This window comes from Clupea harengus, chromosome 5, assembly GCF_900700415.2.
Source record: "Clupea harengus chromosome 5, Ch_v2.0.2, whole genome shotgun sequence".
Classification (NCBI taxonomy): domain Eukaryota; kingdom Metazoa; phylum Chordata; class Actinopteri; order Clupeiformes; family Clupeidae; genus Clupea; species Clupea harengus.
Window position 1 is genome coordinate 5,072,785 of NC_045156.1, and position 23,441 is coordinate 5,096,225.

The 23,441-nt window shown below is 43.0% G+C and overlaps 4 protein-coding genes across 4 annotated transcripts; 3 read left to right on the forward strand and 1 right to left on the reverse strand.

Annotated features, from left to right (window-relative positions):
- Positions 1-464: 464 nt before the first annotated feature.
- Positions 465-8,727, forward strand: suox (sulfite oxidase). Its single transcript, XM_012841109.2, has 4 exons — positions 465-575; positions 4,374-4,444; positions 6,021-6,210; positions 6,400-8,727. The coding sequence occupies exons 2-4, from the start codon at positions 4,386-4,388 to the stop codon at positions 7,894-7,896; spliced, it is 1,746 nt and encodes a 581-aa protein (XP_012696563.1). The 5' UTR covers positions 465-575; positions 4,374-4,385; the 3' UTR covers positions 7,897-8,727.
- Positions 8,728-9,086: 359 nt separating this feature from the next.
- On the reverse strand, positions 9,087-13,153 carry LOC105912194 (tubulin alpha chain). The gene is made up of 4 exons (XM_012841117.3): positions 13,033-13,153; positions 10,650-10,872; positions 10,413-10,561; positions 9,087-10,295 (listed from the first exon to the last, which is right to left on the reverse strand). Exons 1-4 carry the CDS (start codon positions 13,033-13,035, stop codon positions 9,315-9,317), a joined length of 1,356 nt encoding a protein of 451 aa, XP_012696571.2. The 5' UTR covers positions 13,036-13,153; the 3' UTR covers positions 9,087-9,314.
- A 2,212-nt stretch (positions 13,154-15,365) lies between these two features.
- On the forward strand, positions 15,366-18,052 carry LOC105912193 (tubulin alpha chain-like). Its single transcript, XM_012841116.2, has 4 exons — positions 15,366-15,499; positions 16,238-16,460; positions 16,548-16,696; positions 16,865-18,052. Exons 1-4 carry the CDS (start codon positions 15,497-15,499, stop codon positions 17,843-17,845), a joined length of 1,356 nt encoding a protein of 451 aa, XP_012696570.2. The 5' UTR covers positions 15,366-15,496; the 3' UTR covers positions 17,846-18,052.
- A 1,156-nt stretch (positions 18,053-19,208) lies between these two features.
- LOC105912195 (tubulin alpha-1C chain) lies at positions 19,209-22,535 on the forward strand. Its single transcript, XM_031567436.2, has 4 exons — positions 19,209-19,324; positions 20,843-21,065; positions 21,151-21,299; positions 21,417-22,535. Exons 1-4 carry the CDS (start codon positions 19,322-19,324, stop codon positions 22,389-22,391), a joined length of 1,350 nt encoding a protein of 449 aa, XP_031423296.1. The 5' UTR covers positions 19,209-19,321; the 3' UTR covers positions 22,392-22,535.
- Positions 22,536-23,441: the final 906 nt, after the last annotated feature.

The window sequence follows — 23,441 nt, forward strand, 5'->3', positions numbered from 1 at the left end:
ACCAGTGTGCTATTTTATTAAGTTAATTATTAATGTCAATAGTGCCGCCTTTCATCACCCAATTAATATCTTCGGTCTGCTGTAGTTAGATTTGATATACAACTAAATTGATTGTCTCGTGTCAAGTTGTTCACAGTTGACGGCACTCAAAGGTGAGTTATAAAGGGTTTTACAACCTGTAGAAGTTTATGTATCTTAGATATTGCCATCGGTGTTTGACACCTTTCAGAAGCTGCTGCTGTAGGCTATTAATAGACAGCCTACAAAATAAGTGGATTTCGAAACAGAAAAGGCTTCCTCATAGTATTTCATTAGCCATAAGCGAAATAGGTGGCTTTCTAAAAAAAAAACTAATATAGCTAAGTATATGGGCTTTTTTTTTACAGATGAAAATTAAGTATATGTCTTCTATAATTTTGACGTAATTGTTTTCGTGCTGACGTAAAACCCTTCCAACGTCAGTGAGAGGGAGACCTCATTCTTCAGTTTCACATGAGTTAGGCAAACACCAGGCTGTCAGAGGGAGAGAGGACGCTGCAACTTCATGGTACAAACAAGTTACTACATCAATTCAAGTGAGTACCATTATTTAATAATTGAACTCTGCCCTTTTTCTGAATTTAACATAGCTGCATTTTTGCAAATGGTATTCTAAGCAATCAAGAGTCTGCTTAGCTAAAATGGCTATCTGGAGGTTGAGCATGTTAGCTCATTTTAGCAACCATTTAGGTAATATTTACAATTATTTTACATTATCGATTAACGTTTGCCTATCATCGCAGTATAATTTAAATTGCTAGAGTACTTTGGTTATCGTCAGCGCCATACGCAGGTCTTGATGTTTCGCAATACCCGTTAGCCAGATTGACACTTAAAAAGTTCACGAACCCGACGGTGACAGAGTAAGGTTACCTCAGTAAAGACTTGGTTTTGAATTGTTGTTAAATTTCCATTTAACAATGATGCCTTTGTCAACCCATCCGTTATCGTTACTTGCAATTCCGATCAGTAGTTAGTTGTCTGGAATCATATGTCCTGCGTGTTAATGCAAGATAAAGACGTTAACGTAAGTTAGCTTGACAGACACCGGCGCCTCCGTCTGAAAACGTTGTTAGATTGTTGTGCAGTGGTTTAGCGCAAACAGCCTTTTTGTGTATAGTTTACTTCTCTCACACACATTCTTATAATAGTCTTCTACTGAAACCTATGGGAACACGTTGAATCCAAATGAATCAATAAGCCCATACTTAAGTGGAATTGCAGTAACCTCCCAGCTGTCGGACATTACCGCAGACATGAGATTGTATTTTATTGCCAAATCGTGCCATTGGAACGTTATGTACTAGCGTTGAATCTAACAGTGTATTGTTTCTACAGTTTATTCCGTCTTTAAAGTATTAGTCTTAACTTCAGTCATAGGCAACGCACCTATGCGCATAATGTTCGTGGATACTTGATGATTCAGTTATTGGTAGCCGTGTTTTCAAATATGGGAACACTCAACAAAACAACAGTGGGTTTTTTTGTGTGTGAAACTTTTTATGAACAATGCAGTTTCAATTTTACTGACTGACTGATAGGCCCCCTTGTGATTATTTAGTAATCCTACTTTGATCAGCACCTTGATTGTAGTGACTATGCAGGGACTTAGTTCAGCTGCCTAGGTCTGTATGGGCAGCAGGTTTTGGACTCTCCGGTGCTGACAAATTCAGAATTCTCTTGCATGCATGTCAGTCTAAGCCAATGCTCTGAAGCTATGTTATCAGTGTCAGTAGGAGTTCTACGACAGTCAATAAACCATTTACCAACAGGTAACTAATCATAGCTTCTTGACCTTTTATCTCTCCAAGACTATTCTAGGGATGATATGAGATAGTAGCATTGCTTACTGAAAAGGGGCTTCTCACCACTAGTCATTCATACAGTATAGTAATTGTGAATAAACATTACAAGAATAGCTGAGAGAAACGGGTGAACCATACAGCAACCTAATGCTGAAGGAGGACTGATATGTCACACTCTGGTCGTGGTATGATAGTAAGAATACATTTTGTGAACTGCTTTTTTTTTTGTCATGTTGAGGTATGAAACTATTTCTAGATTGTGGGTATTGGAAATTAGTTACATAGGCCTTAGTCTGTGTGGAACAAACTCTGTGTGGCACCAGACCTCCCCTTAAACCCCGCCCCAGGTTTTGGTTGGTTCTGCAGAAGTTTTGTAAAATACCTGATTGGTCCCTGAAAGAGGTGTTGCACTTGTTTGTTACATTCTCATTGGTCCGTAAAGGAGAACATTAGTTGGCAGGCTTGTAAGGAACTGTTAAGGTTGGTGAGTTAGGCCTTAAAGGGAGCTTCCTGTAAGTGCTGTGAATGGCAACATACTGGTCCTCAACCCTTTAGAGGACTGGACTATTTTTTTTCTTCTGATTTTCAGGTTACTGTTTTTTAGTTTTGTTTGTTTTTTACATTTCACACCAAAGCACATGTAGATCTCACCATACTGTAAGAAATCTGTGCTTGTCTTATGTCTAAAAATGTGGAATAATCGTGTTTTTTGGCATCTCTTTTATTGTTGAATCCAACTCTTTCAACACTCAAATGTTGCTTCTGAAAATACATGAAACGTGTTGTAATTGAATTTGAAGCATATGTGATGGAATTGCTTGTACAGGGCTATTCATTGTGTAGTTTTGCTCAGTATACACACTGCTCAGAGGAAGTTTCAAAACAGCTGTGTGTGGCTGTTGCTGTGATATCATGTGATGTAATGGATTAGCCCAGCATAACAGAAATTTGTCTTCAACCCTGTAATTTGTGGTTGTGTTCTTGCCAGCGACTGCCTGTGGTTGATGTTTACTTGGAAGTGGCACTTTGCTCAGTATTGTAAAAAGGGGTGTGTGGGAATCTGTCCTGTCAGCATTTCATAAGATGAATTAGAGGAACACTGGAAAATCGAGCTAGAGAAAAGTAAAGATGACATACAGATAATAAAATACCCATCTAATGCCACCCAAAGCACTGGAAAATGAGAGAAGGCTTATCACTCATGAAATACTCTTCTGAGCCCAAGTCTAACATCCATCTGAAGTCTGACTAAATACACTATTTCTACCAGCATTCAGTAGAGCCAGAACACAAGTAGGAAGGTAGTTCAAGGTGGATACTAGTGAAGCTAATACAATCATGTAGATCAAATCATGATCATGATGATGAATAGTTTAAAGAAGAGAAAAGCCCAGAAGCTCCTGAATCCAAAATCTGCATCTTCATAGACACATTGGCAAAGCCTTTTCAAAAAAGACAGTTGGCACTATATTAGGGCTGATGTTGTTCAAATTAAGCATGTGGTCTCTATTGTGGTTGCCAGTGCTAACAGTATAGCCTGGGCAAGTGCGTAAAGCATTCATCTGTGAAGTGCTGATGAAGGGGTGAAAGAGGTCACATCACCTCTAGCTGAATGGGTTTTCACCCAAATTCCTTTGTAGCACTGAGATGTCAGACCTGAACAGCTGCTTATTATATTTCCTCATAGAGGATACAATTGGAACATATACCGAATAATCATGAACCTCAAAGCATTTGTATGAACAGCAACATCAACATCACATGTTCTGTTGTACTATAGATGACAAAATATGAGTGCTAATTGATTGTCTTATTGCTACACTTGAGTCCTCATGTCTTTCATGTTTTTGGGTTGGATCCTCTGCAGACTTGCTGTTTAGCAAGATTGCTGAAAGGGCATATTTGTCGCTTAACACCCAGCAGATCTACTTTAAAAAGAAATCTAAATCTAAAATTCTGTGTGCACATATTCCCTTATATGGCTGACTGACTGTCAGGACCGATGGAACCGCATATTGATGTTTTACTGTTCTGATTTGGTTGTTGCATGGTGGTTCTTGTGTGAGCATAGAAATGCTCATATGGGGGACGGATGGAACCGCAAAATAGCTATTCTACTGTTATTTTGTATCATTTGTATCTGTAACTCATGCCCTTGGATGTGTTCTCTGTCTGTCTCACTGAGACCTGAAAAATTAGCATGTGAACCCCTTTCCCCCCATATAGCCTTATACCTGCTACCACCCTCTGTCCTGTTCTCACCCCCTCCCCCCATAGGTGAACCCCCTCCATCCCACTGCCTCCCCTTCCTGCACTCACCTGTAGAGTGTGGTCTCCCCTCTTGTATTCTACCTGACTGAAATGTATAAATGCCCAACATAGTCTACAATCAGGCAGGCCATTTTCTGAGCACCAGCTGAGAGGGGGTCTCCACGCTGAAATAAACTCCAGAATCCTGACTGCGTCCTCCGGTCCCTTTTTCAACTTTGGCGTGCTCATTTAGATTCTAACAGTCCCTTTCTCTCTTAGATCACTAATGCAATGCAGCACCTGAGACACTGCCAAGGCCTTGCTCGAGTGAGCTTCCTCAGAACGCAAAGGTACGGCTCCCTAACATCTCCCTTGCTGGCCTTTCTACCTCCACTTATAAAACTGTATGCTTGTAGACTCATAAAATATGACATAAAAGTGAATCATTAGAATGTTACTTGCCATGCCTGTTCACTCAGATTTGCGCAAGTTCACATTTGTTTTCCCTCTGGTTCTTCTGTGCTTGCTTCTATTTGTATAATTTAATTGGCAGTACCCATGCTTGTCTGTTTTTTATGAGGCACTCTCAATCAGTTCTTTCTTCCTTTCTATTCCCACTGTTGAAAAGGCATTTAGAGTGAACATGATCTCACTCTTTCTACTTAATGTTTGAACGTATGTCATGGCTGTATTGTTTTGGATAGGAGGTATTTCGTGCAGTTAAGTATCAAAACAAAGCTGTGGCAACAGGAACTGAGCCCTGTATCAATCACAGTTTGACACTGAACATACATTGTATATGAAAGCTTCTCAGTTTGTGTCAGACTCCGAGGCACTGATGAGTAAATAGTCATATCTTGGAGAGTACCATCATAAAGTTAATTATTTCTAACCAGAAGCCAACATGGATGACTTGGCTTACAAAAAAGAGTCTCCAAGATATGTACTTGTTAGTGATTTGAATGGCATTATTACATCATTTTGTATTACACAATGCTCTTTTGAATTTTTTTGAATTTCCCAACCTCAATGAAGCATAAAAGCAGTAATTGATTAAAGTGCCAGCTTGGCATTTAATACAAATCTTCCCCCAAAACATTCCCCAAAGTCTTACATGTAAAGCTTTCTCAGTACTTCAATAGAACCCTTATTCTGAGTACTAAGTACGTAGTAGTAAGTACTAAGTGCTAATTAGTAATAGGTCTCCTGTAAACTGGGCCCTAATCAAAGCATCTCAGTTAAATGAGATGAGCTTCCAGTATGCCACTAGTGACAAGGTTGCCCAACAGTGTGTGAAACCTACACAATACCATGCACTTGATCTGCCCCTTTAGCCACTCTATACCTAAATGTCACACTGGATAAATGTTACCCAGATCTGTATTATAACCAGAGATTGTAAAATGTGATTGCATAACCAGAAATTTGCAGCACTTTATGTTTTTTTTTTTTATATATATATAAATATCTCATAGTTTGCTATGACACCATAAATAGATAATTGTTTAGGTTACACTCAGAACAGTTATAACATTCATTTTCCATTTCTGTGGTAACATAGTGGTAACATTCCTTTTCATCTAGGTGAGCATTCTGAGCTCTTTGTTTTCTTAAAGTAGTTCTAAAGTTGACTCATGTCATTCAATTATTTGGATTTTGATGTATACTGTTGTTTAGTGTGACCTTATCGTCTTTGTTTGTTCAGGATATGGTTACTAGGCAAACTCTCGTAAAGTTAGCAGACTTCAGCATGTTTCTTCATGCTCAACAATTTACAGTACACATTGCACAATTCAGTATTGGACAATACATTGCAAAATACATCATTGGACAGCACTAATTCTATTGCAGTGCCTATCATTAATATGTAGGCTGTTTTGGTGAATGCTTGTGCACTTGAATTAACTTATGCATTTTATCCTTTAGGGCCCAGCTTCTGAAAGGTGTTGCACCTGCAGTGACAGCATGTGTGGTTCCTCGCTGGCAGAGCAGTGGTGACTATGGTGGTCAGTCTGGACAGGTTCACAATAGCCTCAGCCTCAGGTGGACACACTTGTTAGCAGGACTTGTGGCTGGAACTGGTGCTGTATTGGCCTATGGACTCCACAACAGCCAGGTAAGACTGCATTACAACTGCTCTGTTGGTTTTGTTCAGCAATCTTGATTAAAGTAATTAATGCTTACAGGTGCTTAATGTTTAAAAAATAGCAAAATTAGCATTTAAGTGACCAGTAAATGTCTCTCTCTCTCTCTGCAGTGATTTTGTCATTTTGTTGATGTTTTTCTCTTCTTCCATCTACTCCAGGCTGAGCGGGCAGCCACACCCATTGAACCAGTGACACAATCATCCTTTCCCATCTACTCACAGGATGAGGTCACCAAACACAAATCCCTCAATGAGGGCGTGTGGGTCACTTACAAGGGAGGCGTCTACGACATCACTACGTTTATTTCAATGCACCCGGGTGGCGATAAGATCCTGTTGGCCGCAGGTGGAGCTTTGGAACCCTTCTGGTCTCTCTATGCAGTCCACGGGCAGGACCACGTACTGGAGATCCTGTCCGAGTATAAAGTGGGAGAGCTGAGTCTCGAGGACCAAAAGAAACAGCAAAAGAATGCGGACTCGTCTGACCCATATTCCACAGACCCCGAGCGACACCCAGCGCTCAACGTCAACAGCCTGAAGCCCTTCAACGCAGAGCCCCCACCTGCACTTCTCTCCGACAACTACATCACTCCCAACGCCCTGTTCTTTAAGCGCAACCACCTACCTGTCCCCAGGGTGGACCCAAAGACCTACAAGCTGGAGATCGAAGGCCTTCCGGGGCGGGCGGTGTCCCTGACACTTAACGACCTCAAGACCCGCTTCCCCAAACACACAGTCACGGCCACGCTGCAGTGTGCAGGGAACCGCCGGTCAGAGATGAACGCAGTGAAGCAAGTGAAGGGACTCAACTGGGGCATAGCGGCCATAAGCAACGCTACCTGGTCCGGGGCTCGTTTGCGGGACGTCCTGCTGCATGCTGGCTTTGGTCCAGAGGTGGCTTCTAAGGCACAACACGTGCAGTTTGAAGGGCTGGATCGTGATGTGACGGGGACAACTTACGGGGCTTCCATACCACTGGGAAAAGCTGTGAGTGAAGTAGGAGATGTGCTTCTGGCATATGAGATGAATGGGGAAGAGATCCCTCCTGACCATGGATACCCTGTTCGCGTGGTGGTCCCGGGAACTGTCGGAGCACGCAATGTCAAGTGGCTGGGCAAGATTGTGATCAGTGAGGAAGAAAGTAAGAGTCACTGGCAGCAGAACGACTACAAGGGCTTCTCCCCAAGCACGGACTGGGACACGGTAGACTTTAAGTCAGCCCCGGCCATCCAGGAACTACCCATCCAGTCTGCGATCACCCAGCCAGCAGAGGGAGCTACTGTGGACCGCAGCATGGAGGAGGTGACGGTCAGAGGCTATGCCTGGAGTGGCGGGGGCAGGGAGGTCGTCAGGGTGGACGTCACGGTGGACGGAGGAAAGACGTGGCACATTGCCCAACTCGAGAACAGCGAGAAGGGACAGAAGCCTGCACCGTCTCCTCCGCCAGGTCAGGCCTGGGCCTGGAAGCTGTGGGAGGCCACTGTCCCTCTGCCCGCCGAGGCCCAGGAGCTGGAGATCATGTGCAAGGCCGTGGACAACAGCTACAACACCCAACCAGATACTGTGGGTCCCATTTGGAATTTGAGGGGGGTCCTCAGCAATGCCTGGCATCGAGTGAAAGTGAATATAAATGAGGACAGCGAAGGAGAGGAGTAGAGGCAGAGAGAGACTAATTATAGACAGACTCAGTCCGAGTAGGTTGGGGTGATAAAGCCAAACCTTACCAGGCCAGCAGAGGTAGAAGCCCTTCACCTCAATAATGTTGGGTTGGGTAGGAGTTTGATGAACATGTTGCCAATTTGATGCATAAATGATCAGTTTGGACAGGGCTAAGTGAACGTGATTCTGAGTGCCTCCAGCTGAACCTGCGTTGCCTCAAAAGGTTGATTTCTTGCTTACCATACAGAAAAGAAAACATTGTTTCCATAGCCAGTGAGAAACATGGAATGTGTCAGTATGGTGTCAAATTCTGATTATCAATATAAACCAAAAATTGCAGCCTTTTTCGAAATGATGTGGATTACTCTAATGCTTTTGGGGTAGCAAGCCATGAGTCACTTTGTGGCCTATGAAAATAAATTCACTGTCACTGTCAGTATATTTCATGGAGATAGGAAACGGTCCTAATCCCTCTGGTCTGTTTGCAGAAATAATAACATGAATGAAAATGATTGCTTATGATTTCTGCACTATTCCTTGGACCAAAAACACTTAGATGTCTTTAAAGAGCATAACAAATATTTTAGTTTTTGAGAAACCTAAAAATATGTTACAATACAAAGTCTTTCGAATCTGTGGAAATCACAATAGAAGTATGGGCAAATATGATCAACAAATGTAATTTGTCATACATTTTCTCATGTTAAATTATTGTTTTGCACTTTGTACAGAAGTGGACATATTCAGTTTGAATTATTTTTGTTTGATATAGTTGGAAATGATTGACCCAACCTACAATAAAGGGAGCTTTGCTTACTTTGCTTAAAACATACCTTAAAAATGGTAAATTGCTGCATAGGGTTTTTTCAAGGTATCTACGTATATGCAAAATCCCCATCACCCTGCTGATGAAACAACCCTACTGTCAGTGTAAGACTGGAGGTGGCCTTCAGTGTATTACTGCCACCAAATGGACACTGGTTGAACTGTATAGAACAGGAGAGAGTGAAGGTATGTGGTCCACCCAAGATGTGTGTGTGTGTGTGTGTGTGTGTGTGTGTGTGTGTGTGTGTGTGTGTGTGTGTGTGTGTGTGTGTGTGTGTGTGTGTGTGTGTGTGTGTGTGTGTGTGTGTGTGTGTGTGTGTGTGTGTGAGAGAGAAAGAAAGAAAGAGGGAAGTCACAGGCAATTTTAGGTCAATAATTTATTGCATATCCCAGTCAGAAGGGGACAGACAGAAGTGTAAAACATGTAAAGGTTTAAAAAAAAAAAAAAAAACGCCATCTCATTCCCTGAACACAATCACAGCACATATCCCTATTACGTGTGACTGTTTTCCTTAGATTAGGAAAAGAGGAAGTACTCTCATGTAATTTCTGACAAGTGATATGTTTTCTAATGATTGACTTAATTCATTTTAATACTCCTCTCCCTCTTCCTCTCCCTCGCCCTCAATGGAGTCGACACCGACCTCCTCATAATCCTTCTCCAGGGCGGCCATGTCCTCTCTGGCCTCTGAGAACTCACCTTCCTCCATACCCTCACCTACGTACCAGTGCACAAAGGCACGCTTGGCATACATCAGGTCAAACTTGTGGTCAAGCCTGGCCCAAGCCTCTGCAATAGCAGTGGTGTTGCTCAGCATGCAAACAGCCCTCTGCACCTTGGCCAGGTCACCACCAGGTACCACAGTAGGGGGCTGGTAGTTAATGCCCACCTTAAAACCAGTGGGGCACCAGTCCACAAACTGGATGGAGCGCTTGGTCTTGATGGTGGCAATGGCCGCATTGACATCTTTTGGTACAACATCACCACGGTACAGCAGGCAGCAGGCCATGTACTTGCCGTGACGGGGGTCGCATTTGACCATCTGATTGGCAGGCTCAAAGCAAGCATTAGTGATCTCAGACACTGAGAGCTGCTCATGGTAGGCCTTCTCAGCAGAAATTACTGGGGCATATGTAGCCAGGGGGAAGTGGATACGAGGGTAGGGCACCAAATTGGTCTGGAACTCAGTCAGATCAACATTCAGAGCACCATCAAAACGGAGAGAGGCGGTAATAGAGGACACAATTTGGCTAATCAACCTGTTAAGGTTGGTGTAACTAGGACGCTCAATGTCGAGGTTCCTACGGCAGATGTCATAGATGGCCTCATTATCCACCATGAAGGCACAGTCAGAGTGCTCCAGGGTGGTGTGGGTGGTCAGGATAGAGTTGTAAGGCTCCACCACTGCAGTGGACACCTGGGGAGCTGGGTAGATGGAGAACTCAAGCTTGGACTTCTTGCCATAGTCGACAGAGAGGCGCTCCATCAGCAGGGAGGTGAAACCAGAGCCGGTGCCACCTCCGAAGCTGTGGAAGACCAGGAAACCTTGAAGTCCAGTGCACTGGTCAGCCTAGAGGGAGAGAGTGATGAAACCAAAGAATAAAGCACAGTTGGAAGAAATCTTACACATTTTTACAAGGTGTCAACTTAAATGTCTCCTTAAACACAGTGCGGTTTAGATTCTTACCAGCTTGCGGACCCTGTCCAGAACCAGGTCAATGATTTCCTTGCCAATAGTGTAATGCCCACGGGCATAGTTGTTGGCAGCATCCTCCTTTCCAGTGATCAGCTGCTCAGGGTGGAACAGCTGGCGGTAAGTGCCAGTGCGCACCTCATCTAAACCAGGAGAGATCTGTTAGTTTTCCATGTTCCATACACAGCCAAGCAAATTCAAACCCCAAATCTCCACCAGTGCTCAGCTTACCAATGACTGTGGGCTCCAGATCTACAAACACAGCCCTGGGGACGTGCTTGCCGGCTCCGGTCTCACTGAAGAAGGTGTTGAAGGAGTCGTCTCCTCCTCCAATGGTCTTGTCACTGGGCATCTGCCCGTCAGGCTGGATGCCATGCTCCAGACAGTACAGCTCCCAGCAGGCATTGCCGATCTGCACGCCAGCCTGGCCTACATGGATAGAGATACACTCACGCTGTGGACAGAGAAGACAAAGGGGATGTTTATTAGACCTTCATTGATGTTTAGTGGTGCATGTCCAACAATTTGAAGCTATTCAATATCCTCATAGAATTCCTCCCTGAATGCCACACAACACAAAACTGGGCCACGCCGACAAAAAAAACAATCAAGCAAAACTGAGTACCTCACAAGTGACTAATATATAGCTAAATCTACGTTGCAGTGTAAAGAACAGATTTGTCCAGTTTATTCAGCTGTGTTTTTGTTTCATACACCATTTCTGTACCCTTGGCTCATAGCCTGCATCTGCAATTGCAGAAAGCTCATAATTGAGACGACTGTTTATTTCAAGCAAATGATTGAACTTGCAGCAAACATTAACACACTCTGCAGTTTGGGCAGCGCAATTAAGGGGGAGGCTTAGAGCCAAGGCAAATCAGGCCACCAGCTCCCCCTCCTTTTCGTTCTCCCTCCCCCATCTGTGAGCACCACCCTGCTGTCACTGAGGGATTTGCACATAAATGCAAGTAAAGCTATGTCTGTTTCTAGGCAACCAGCTCTTTCAGGAAACGATTTGAGGTTTTCTGAAGGTGGCGTTTCACCAAGAACAAGTTGAAAAAAAAAAGCATTTAATTCATGGGTGTTCAAAAAGAAAGCTATTCGAATAGCCTATCATGCAAACACCATCATGCTTTAAAAAGAAATCTCAATCTGAACCTTCACAGTTTTTATTAGAACTTAAACGTCATTATCTTTATTGTCCATAATTCCTGAGAGGGATTAGCTGTCAAAATGTCGAAAATGCCCCAAAAAAATACCTCGAGAGGCCCACACACCACTGTGTTAAAGTTAGCTACTGCACAAAAGGATACATTTACTCTCTAAAGGAAATGTGCTATTGCTTATATTGCCTATATTTAAGGAGACCATCTGCAGGGGGTGCACCATACAAAAGCTGCAAGATTAGTTGGCCAAGACAGGCTACACCCATCCCCCATCTGAACATACGGTTGCCCGTCAGCGCCATCCCGCACGTTCGTTTAGGTTGCTGGAATTTTCCTTCATCCGCCTAGTTGCGCAGAAATGCTTAATTTATTGGTACAGGCCTACATTTAGTTTTTTTTTTTTTTTTTAAACCTTTATTGCTCAAAACGTGCGGGCTTCTTCGACTTTCAAAAATAGGTCACATTGTAAGAGCATTTGCTCCTCGATAAGAAGGCTTTGCCTCAATGGTGACAAAGGATAGGCTAATCACGATTCAGTAATCAAGTGTGGTACAAAATGGCTCTTATTAGGATTTAGTTACAATGACACAGTGTAGTCTTTAAGCGATATCAATGTCACATCTAAGACTAGCGGGCCACAGGTGGCTTAAGGAGTCACCAGGATGACCTGTCATCTCCATGTGAATTGAAGTAACATTGGTAACCACAATCTTTTTAGCCCTTCAGTTTGGAGAACAGGGGATTTCATTGTCCAACATATCGTTTACTAATCTAAATGGTTTGACGCCAGCGCATCTCACTGGCATAAGGTGAAATCTGTGTATCTCCCTAAAATCTTCAGGCCTTCAGAATGATTCGAAATGATCATTCTAAAATGTTGACAATCATGAATAGGCCTACGTATAACGAATATGCGTACACTAGAGTTCATTTCAGATAAAAATTAAAGGATATTCCAATTCAGAGGCTAATGACGTGTAATCGCAATTAGGCTAGTAGGTACTCAACGAAGCCTCTCCACCTTTACAAATCCACCATACAAGAGCGTCACTGCAAGATGTATATGGCCCTGGTATTATAAGAGCAGTTATAGTTATACTGGCTCTAGGGCACGATACAGCAATCCGACCCATTATGCAGAACCACGAGAAATCAGTGCAGATTTGTTGTGTAATCTGCACTTGCACCTTTTGGCTATAGTATCTTATGCATGCTACCCATATCAATTTAATATGCGCAGTAGTACGTATTTTGGATACATCGCATGTTCTACTATGAATAGACCATGTATAGGGAATGGCTTAACTAACAGTATATCAGAAATAATTGGAATTTCATTAAATGCTGAACTATAGTAGGACAGCAGATTTCATTCAAATTCCTTTATACCAAGAGCCATACCTAAAATGTGATTAATGTAAAGTCAAGGCTATATCAAGGACACTTACCATGTTGTCTAGTAGAGAGTGGAGTATTTAAATAAAATAGTTCAGAGAACTGAAACCGTCTTTTTCCGGATAGAATTCAGGTTACCTTATTCGACAGTTAAGAGTCGATGTAGTAACTAACCTTCAACACTGTGGCGCACTAGTATTTATACCGTTTTTTGAGGGTTGCACCGCCCAAGCCAACATGAATAAATGACAGAAAACGGAAGTGGGTGGATACGTAGCAGCTTAGCTTGACGAACGTCTCCCTAGCTGGCACCAAGTCAGGAAGATGGCAGTACCACATAGTCTGTGTTATATTGGCAAACGACCATAGACCCTGCAATCCGAAAGACGCCTCTTTTCCTCAAACGCATGCTTTCACTCCAGGGAATGTAACGGGCTAAGCCTAAATAACTCATCAGCAACTTAGCAGTGATTGTATCTCTTGCCCCCACCTTGCACTTGACCATTCCTTGCCTCCGTGATTCAATAGCCAAATATTCAAACCATGTTTTAAACGAAAATATGGATAATTTTGTATGGACATTTTGATAGCTAATCCATCTAGAAAATGATGGACAATTGTGATTCTGGGGGAGTGGGGTTGTACAGGCAGAAGGGCCTACAATGGTAATCAGTGCTGAAGACTACGTGATGGGGGAGGTGGGAGTGCCTCTCAGATGCTGACTGTGGACCTATTGTTCAAAATGAATGCAACCTCACACACAACCCCAGATGGTACCCGGCGTGCATAAATCTGCATGGTCACTCCCATGAAATTAGTCCTGACAGTTTATTGTTTCCTCTTGTTCACAGATCTACATCACAATGTCATGTTTTCTGTTTTAAGGTGATTTCTTACAACAATGGGCACAGTGCAGGGATCAATGACAGAGCTAAGTTGTCACACTTATGGCCTATCTATCGATCTATCAGATCTATGTAGATTTATACAATTTTAGCATTATAGAGCTGACAGGTAATCCAAGGATTGTACATTTGTACAATAATTCATTTTAGTTTTCTGGGATAAGGTACATAAATAATTCAGCATTAGCATGCTTGTACATTTTTCATCATAAGAGTATGGGGGAACAGCAAGGGCAAGGCAAGGCTACATTTAGCAAGTCATTGCAGTATGTTACTTTGAAGATATTTGTGTTTTATTTTTTGAATCCAGTTTATGGTTGTGTAGTTTCTTGTGATCTGTAAACTGGACATATTTTAGCAGAATATTATGCCACATGAAAATGCACCATGGTGAAAGATAATCTTTTTGTGGCTTTACAAACACTTCACTCTGGCAAGATACCAAATTGCTTTTGATGCATAAGTCGTGTGTGTGTGTATGTGTTCCAGCAGCATACGCAGTCAGGCAGACAGGGGCGTAGCACATAAGGGGATCAGAGGCAGCTGCTATGACCCAGCCCTTTTCAGCCATGCCCAGACTCTACCATCAGAGCCAAATGGAAGATATTTAGGGCTTCATTATTCCCACCAATTATTCAACAGTTGATGTCCTAAATCTATATATTAACACATACATAAACATATACAGAAAGAGGGACAGTTCCTCAGAATATTGGACAGTTGGACTTTAGTATTTTGACAGAGGCAGAAGGAAGGAAGGTACTGCATTCATCCACTTAGAAACAGTGCTGACACTCAGGTCATGTGACTCACTGCAGTGGGATGACGTCACTGCAGCAAAATCTTGAACAAAGTGGGGCGGAGGCTTGCTGTGGAATGGAGGATGGGGAGCGACAAAGATGGGAGGTCAATATCAATGCAGCAAAATAACTAAATGTTGTACATATTTTATTGTTATAAACCCTTATTTTTTGTCTTAATGTTTGTTTTGCATGGTCATTTCTAAGCACAGTTAAATAAAGGAAACCAATTCTAGTTTTGTATCTTTGCCATTGGGTTGACATTGTAAATGTTCTCTGTTTACACATGAAAAATAAAGAATTAAACCCTCCACTGTTAAATCTTAGAATGCCTGGTCTATCAGTACGATTTATATATTTAAGATATGTTTTCCAACAGTTCAGAATGATAGGACAAGCTCAGGCCTGGGTGTGGCTCTTTGCACGTCTTCTATTTAGGGCATATAAAAAATTTAAAACCCTGAGAGTTACGTATGCAGTTGTCTAAATATAGCTACAATGTTGCCCAATGTTGAGTTTGAGTTTAAAATAATTATGTAGATAATCTAAACAAAATGTATCATCAACAATCAAATACATATATGCAGAAACCATTTTAGAGCAACACTACAATCACACAATATTAACAGTGAAGATTGGTGACACGTGAATTGCAATAACGGCTGTGCAGTGTGTGCTGTCCATTGCTTTGGTCTGCTCTGTTCTCTGGTGCACCACCCCCCAGCTCTCTTATCCTCCTGCAGTTATCTAGAAGAGTTCAGTATCCATCTCTTCAGCGCCTCCATCAGCCGTCGCTTCCGAGAGAGAACAAAATGGTGAGACAATTTCCTCCTATGTTAGCCGATTCATTATTCTTTATTCCTTTAGGACGATCACTGTAAGACAATTGTATGATGTATTTCTAAAAAATGTCGGATTATGTTATTTTACGACGATTGCGGTATCCTGAGCTTTTAGTGATGATGGTACTTTCATCCACATCATGTCGGTAGGGACGATTCTTTATTCCTTTAGAACGATCACTGTAAGACAATTGTATGATGTATTTCTAAAAAATGTCGGATTATGTTATTTTACGACGATTGCGGTATCCTGTGTTTTTAGTGATGATGGTACTTTCATCCACATCATGTCGGTAGGGACGAATTAAGCCCTAGTTTAAGGAAAGCCCGTGCCAAGACTGTCTTTGTTGTACTGGCAGCTAAATATTAACACCAGTATCGACGTGCTTTCGGTTAAAACAACAACTTTACGGAATATTAAGGTGGGATATGCAAGCAGAATCCATCCCTTGTTCTGAAATGAATAGATAACAGTCACTGCAGCCTGAAGAGAAATTGGGCTTGGGCGTGTTGATGCACGGACATGTTACCCTAAGCATGTGGTGCTCAAATCCTAATTCTAATTGAATTACATTTCATCTATACAAAAGGAACACCGTTTGTTTAAATAGTATGAATCACTTTATTGTATGAATAATCTTCCTCCTGATTTTGATTTTTTAATTTTTAAATTTTTTTTTTTTTTTTTTTTTTTTTTTTTTCTCTCTCCAGCGTGAGTGTATCTCCATACATGTTGGCCAGGCTGGAGTGCAGATCGGCAATGCCTGCTGGGAGCTGTACTGTCTGGAGCATGGCATCCAGCCGGACGGGCAGATGCCCAGTGACAAGGCCATTGGAGGAGGAGACGACTCCTTCAACACCTTCTTCAGTGAGACCGGAGCCGGCAAGCACGTCCCCAGGGCTGTGTTTGTAGATCTGGAGCCCACAGTCATTGGTAAGCTGAGCACTGGTGGAGATTTGGGTTTGAGTTAGCTTGACTCTGTATGGAACATGGAAAACTAACAGATCTCTCCTGGTTTAGATGAGGTGCGCTCTGGCACCTACCGCCAGCTGTTCCACCCTGAGCAGCTGATCACTGGAAAGGAGGATGCTGCCAACAACTACGCCCGTGGGCATTACACTATTGGCAAGGAAATCATTGATCTGGTTCTGGACAGGATCCGCAAACTGGTATGAACACTGAAAAGCCATAGAGTAGACCTATAAAGATGCCAGTTAGCAAACTAGCATGTAAGCCAATGATATTCTGCCATGGTGTATGATAATAAGTTGCTGTCTTTATTTCATATTTAGCAGTAACAGTTACTATTTATTTGTCCTGTCATTTTCTCCCTCTAGTCTGACCAGTGCACTGGACTTCAGGGTTTCCTGGTCTTCCACAGCTTCGGAGGTGGCACCGGCTCTGGTTTCACCTCCCTGCTGATGGAGCGCCTCTCTGTCGACTTTGGCAAGAAGTCCAAGCTTGAGTTCTCCATTTACCCAGCTCCCCAGGTGTCCACTGCAGTGGTGGAGCCTTACAACGCCATCCTGACCACCCACACCACCCTGGAGCACTCTGACTGTGCCTTCATGGTGGACAATGAGGCCATCTATGACATCTGCCGTAGGAACCTCGACATTGAGCGTCCTAGTTACACCAACCTTAACAGGTTGATTGGCCAGATTGTGTCCTCCATCACTGCCTCCCTCCGTTTTGATGGTGCTCTGAATGTTGATCTGACTGAATTCCAGACCAACTTGGTGCCCTACCCTCGTATCCACTTCCCCCTGGCTACATATGCCCCAGTAATCTCTGCTGAGAAGGCCTACCATGAGCAGCTCTCAGTGTCTGAGATCACTAATGCTTGCTTTGAGCCTGCCAATCAGATGGTCAAATGCGACCCCCGTCACGGCAAGTACATGGCCTGCTGCCTGCTGTACCGTGGTGATGTTGTACCAAAAGATGTCAATGCGGCCATTGCCACCATCAAGACCAAGCGCTCCATCCAGTTTGTGGACTGGTGCCCCACTGGTTTTAAGGTGGGCATTAACTACCAGCCCCCTACTGCGGTACCTGGTGGTGACCTGGCCAAGGTGCAGAGGGCTGTTTGCATGCTGAGCAACACCACTGCTATTGCAGAGGCTTGGGCCAGGCTTGACCACAAGTTTGACCTGATGTACGCCAAGCGTGCCTTTGTGCACTGGTACGTAGGTGAGGGTATGGAGGAAGGTGAGTTCTCAGAGGCCAGAGAGGACATGGCCGCCCTGGAGAAGGATTATGAGGAGGTCGGTGTCGACTCCATTGAGGGTGAGGGAGAGGAAGAGGGAGAGGAGTATTAAATGCTCCATCAGTGGCATGTGCTGCCTATTTCCAAATGTGTAAAGTGTCAAGTGAAAGCTGGCAAGACAGGCATGACCCAGCTGGTGTTAGGCTTCCTGTAGTCCACAGACCCTTCATCAGTGTATTAGTCAAGGTTTGTGCCATTGCTCAGTCTTTGTGGTTATAGTATTTTGTACTAGAACCCAATAAAAACCTCACCCAACCAATATGATTGCTGTGATGTCCTTATTGCACCACTTGCACCACAGCAGTATTGTCATTATTCAATGTGTATAATAATCGATTATAAAAGTATAATAACATTCATAAGGAAGATAAGATAGTGTGATAAGATAATATAGTGATAATAGGGTGATTACACTTCAAATGACATAGGCCAACTAGATAAACCCATAGAAGGATTGGCATCTGTTCTGTGTGAGGTTTCAAATCCTAAACTTTGGCTCCCTCCACTGGTTGTGCCAATTTCATGTTTGTTTTACATCACCCTAAAACATAATGCTCTCAGACCAGTGTGACCAGAGAGTGTTATCATTCTTTTGAAAGAACTGCTTCTGCTAAGGTTGACACCCCAGTATTGCGTGAGGTTGCATTTAAGTTTTTTCATTAATTGAGCTTAGTTCAGCAATAAAAGGCAATAGGTTATCATGCTTAATTAATACTTTATTGTACATACTTGTCCCTGCGTAAAAACTTATGATCTGTTTTGGAACATGATCAGGAGACCTGCATGGAAAAGGATTATTTGTGTTAGGCACGTTCTCTTCCTGTCTGTGTATTCCCTCGGTGTTCGGTGTCTGTCCGTTACAGAACGATAGTGTTTCAAGATAATTGGACAACCACTTCACTGAGTTAGGCATACACAATGGACAATGTTTCCTCACATATTTTGTGTGTTTGTGACATTGTGGTTGAGGATGTTGACTAAGATGTCTTCTGAAGATCAGGTTGGATTTTGTCTGTTATGTTTCTAAGGGGAGAGGGAGGTCAATGGATAGGTATATGAAGGTACAGTATTTTACATAAAGTTAAAATACAGAATTTCTTCAACTAAGCGTTTTGGCCCTATTGTCCTACTTGTATCAGTAGAACATACAATTGTATTAGTGTGAAATTAATGCAGATTTCCTATTACATTACATTGTTATTAAAATATATCTTCCGTATGAGACCAGATCATCTGCCACTAGTCTCTTCTCTTTATGCTAATACATCCAGGGCCAATGGGATGTCAATCTTTCAGCGGACCAGTACGGAGGGCTCAATTCTTCCCTTTTCCGCTTGGGGTGGTGGTATCTCTCACTGTAAATCCCGCCTCAACGTGTCATAGCCGGTATATAGCTTAGCACCCCACCCATTTCAATTTAAAACTTCTCACAATAGACTCCTAAAGGTCTCTACGTGAGGGTTCATTGTAAAGCAAAGGACTTTTGTTATTTAATTTTCACTGCAATTTGTATACCTTCATCTTAAATATGGTAAGTGGGAGACTGGAATACCTGAACAATTCCCATTATTTGTTCCTTTTCGTATCATTAGTCCTGTTGATTTAATTACGTGTTAATATAATGTTGACACTGTAATAGCTGTTTTAGCATATCACCGTTATTACCAGTTTGATAGGTCATTTTAAAATGTCATGGCACCTTCAAAATGTCTTTTGAACATCATTTCACTAACTCCAAGGCTATAACACGGAATGATTTTAAAAATCTTTTCAATGTATTTTTAGATTACACTGAAACATTTAATTTATGACTTTATTAACAAAGCGGGTTTGCCACTGCGCAACAGATTAATTATTTTCTTTGTCTGGGCAGAACATTTTGCCTCTTCACCCCTCCTCTTCTGCTTTAGCTCGGCTTTGTTTCAATGTTGCATTGCGAATCGGTGGTATTCTGTGTCCAGTTTACTGTTGGACAGATTATGTGAACTCTCACCGTATAGCCTCTTCATACATTACGTGGATTTACTGTCATTCTAAATCAGTAGATGCTCTTATCCTTCTTACGTTTATAGTATGTTAAGTGGCGTTTACTGTCATGGTCAGACGAACACTAAGACCGTTACCTTCATCTGAAAGAATGACTTCACCGTGCTGACTTTCAGTTACATTATTTAGGCGGGATTAGAACATAAATCACCGTAAATAACACCATTGTGATGAGGCCCGGTAAAATAGCCTGTGCCCATGAAAGAGCAGCCGGTCGTGGCTAATGAGATTTAACAAACGCATGACATCACCTTGACACAAACCCATCACCCTTTTATTGTGACACATTGATGTTCTAAGCTTTCTTAGCGATCCATGTGTAACCAGGACTAGATTGATAAAATTCAACTATTTTAGACCGTACAATTTTCTGGTATTGTGTCACATACATTTCTAGAAATCCAAACTGTGGATTTAGCAATTGGGGGATGTGACAGTCTGTTGAGGCTGAATCATAGTGACAGAGTGATGTGCTGGATCAGAGAGCAATATAAGCACTCTAGTCTTGTGGGCTCTTTCTCTGCTGCAGCACCACACAGGCCTGCTGTGTCTCACCTCATAGATGAAAAACGTGCTGAGTCATGTGATTGACTCAAAACCTCCAGTTCACACAATCAAACACACTCACTAACACCCAATAATGAGCACAGACATACATATACTTAATCCTCTCTAGGATCAATCAGAATCAAAATCTTTTCAGTGTTTGTTTGGTGTTTTTATTTCATAGTTTATTTTCCCAAACTAGTTAAAAGCTCTGCATGCAGGCCGTCATCATGTTGATAGCGATCGTGGATAATGTACACAAATTTAAGTCTTGAAACTAGGAAAGCATTCAGAAAGCACAGCACTCTGACTACGTAGGCTTACACCACATAAATATTAGGAAATCACCCAGGCTACGAAGAATGTCATCACTAAGGCAACTCCCTGAACTTGAGAGCCACCATCCCTGTCCTGTCTTCTGCCATGTACTGAGTTTAATTTCTTTCTCTGTCCACAGCGTGAGTGTATCTCCATACATGTTGGCCAGGCTGGCGTGCAGATCGGCAATGCCTGCTGGGAGCTGTACTGTCTGGAGCATGGCATCCAGCCGAACGGGCAGATGCCCAGTGACAAGACCATTGGAGGAGGAGACGACTCCTTCAACACCTTCTTCAGTGAGACCGGAGCCGGCAAGCACGTCCCCAGGGCTGTGTTTGTAGATCTTGAGCCCACAGTCATTGGTAAGCTGAGCACGTGGAGATTTGGGTTTGAGTTAGCTTGACTCTGTATGGAACATGGAAAACTAACAGATCTCTCCTGGTTTAGATGAGGTGCGCTCTGGCACTTACCGCCAGCTGTTCCACCCTGAGCAGCTGATCACTGGAAAGGAGGATGCTGCCAACAACTACGCCCGTGGGCATTACACTATTGGCAAGGAAATCATTGACCTGGTTCTGGACAGGGTCCGCAAGCTGGTAAGAATCTAAACCGCACTGTGTTTAAGGAGACATTTAAGTTGACACCTTGTAAAAATGTGTAAGATTTCTTCCAACTGTGTTTTATTCTTTAGTTTTATCACTCTCTCCCTCTAGGCTGACCAGTGCACTGGACTTCAAGGTTTCCTGGTCTTCCACAGCTTCGGAGGTGGCACCGGCTCTGGTTTCACCTCCCTGCTGATGGAGCGCCTCTCTGTCGACTATGGCAAGAAGTCCAAGCTTGAGTTCTCCATCTACCCAGCTCCCCAGGTGTCCACTGCAGTGGTGGAGCCTTACAACGCCATCCTGACCACCCACACCACCCTGGAGCACTCTGACTGTGCCTTCATGGTGGATAATGAGGCCATCTATGACATCTGCCGTAGGAACCTCGACATTGAGCGTCCTAGTTACACCAACCTTAACAGGTTGATTAGCCAAATTGTGTCCTCTATTACCGCCTCTCTCCGTTTTGATGGTGCTCTGAATGTTGATCTGACTGAGTTCCAGACCAATTTGGTGCCCTACCCTCGTATCCACTTCCCCCTGGCTACTTATGCCCCAGTGATCTCTGCTGAGAAGGCCTACCATGAACAGCTAACCGTAGCTGAAATCACTAGTGCTTGCTTTGAGCCTGCCAATCAGATGGTCAAATGCGACCCCCGTCACGGCAAGTACATGGCCTGCTGCCTGCTGTACCGTGGTGATGTTGTACCAAAAGATGTCAATGCTGCCATTGCCACCATCAAGACCAAGCGCTCCATCCAGTTTGTGGACTGGTGCCCCACTGGTTTTAAAGTGGGCATTAACTACCAGCCCCCTACTGTGGTACCTGGTGGTGACCTGGCCAAGGTGCAGAGGGCTGTTTGCATGCTGAGCAACACCACTGCTATTGCAGAGGCTTGGGCCAGGCTTGACCACAAGTTTGACCTGATGTACGCCAAGCGTGCCTTTGTGCACTGGTACGTAGGTGAGGGTATGGAGGAAGGCGAGTTCTCAGAGGCCAGAGAGGACATGGCCGCCCTGGAGAAGGATTATGAGGAGGTAGGGGCAGATAGTATGGAGGGAGAGGATGAAGGAGAGGAATACTGAATGTCTAATACAGGTTTCATTGTGTGGTGAAGTCCCTGTCAACCATTCTCCACAACCACTTCTTTCTGTTTCCTTATCAGTCTGATTCTGCAATTCTGTGTTTGAATTGTTCACTGGATCAATAAATTCAAAATTTCAGTTAAACTGACTCAGTTTTTTGCATTATGTTTGTCGTAACGGTTTGTTTAATATGTATTTTTACGCCAACCTTTGGCAGCTCTATGTGGCGAACACCACTCCACTACTGACCCAAATTAACTACTGGAAACACCTTTTCTAAAACCAAAAATATAAACAAATACAGAACAACTCTAGAAAAAATATCAAAACACAACAACTACACGACAAACTCTCAGGCTCAGAGGCAGCAAGACCAGCAGTCCCCAAGCTAGAAGCCTCTTCCTCTGCAGCAGGAAACTGGAGTCTTTAACTGCTGCTTAATCACCTGGCAAGGTGCATCTCATCCGGCAATCAGGAGTAGCAAAACCTGGGCGGAGCTACAGAAAGGGATAGAAGTGGTTTAACAAAGAACACAAAACACATGTGGCCGTATCAGTATACACTGTTCCTCCATTGATAGGGTACTTCACACAATCATATTGCCAACATTATGCCAACTACCTGCAAATACATTTGTATGTGCTATTTCTCCTGCCCATTACTGACAACCTGCTATATCAAATCTGACATCACTGAATCCATTAAAATTATTCTAAAAGGAGCTGTCAAACATTGCATATGAGCTGCCTTCATACAACAACTACAGTCACTTGTCCACCTCTAATAAGATGCATGCTAACCTAGTTTCAATTTCATCAAGTCCATCATTAGTGCAGCGGACTTGTTATTTAATACAAATACACATTTTACATAATTTGTGGATAAACTGATGTTAAACCGCTATTAAGTTGACATATAAATAGCCTCCAAAAACTATGAAATGAGTTCTCAGGTATAGATCGCAGTGCAGAGCTGTGTTTCACAGCATTGCCTATATGTGGAGGCAAGAAACCATACTCCCTGCAAGTGCTGAGTACGTTATACGAAACA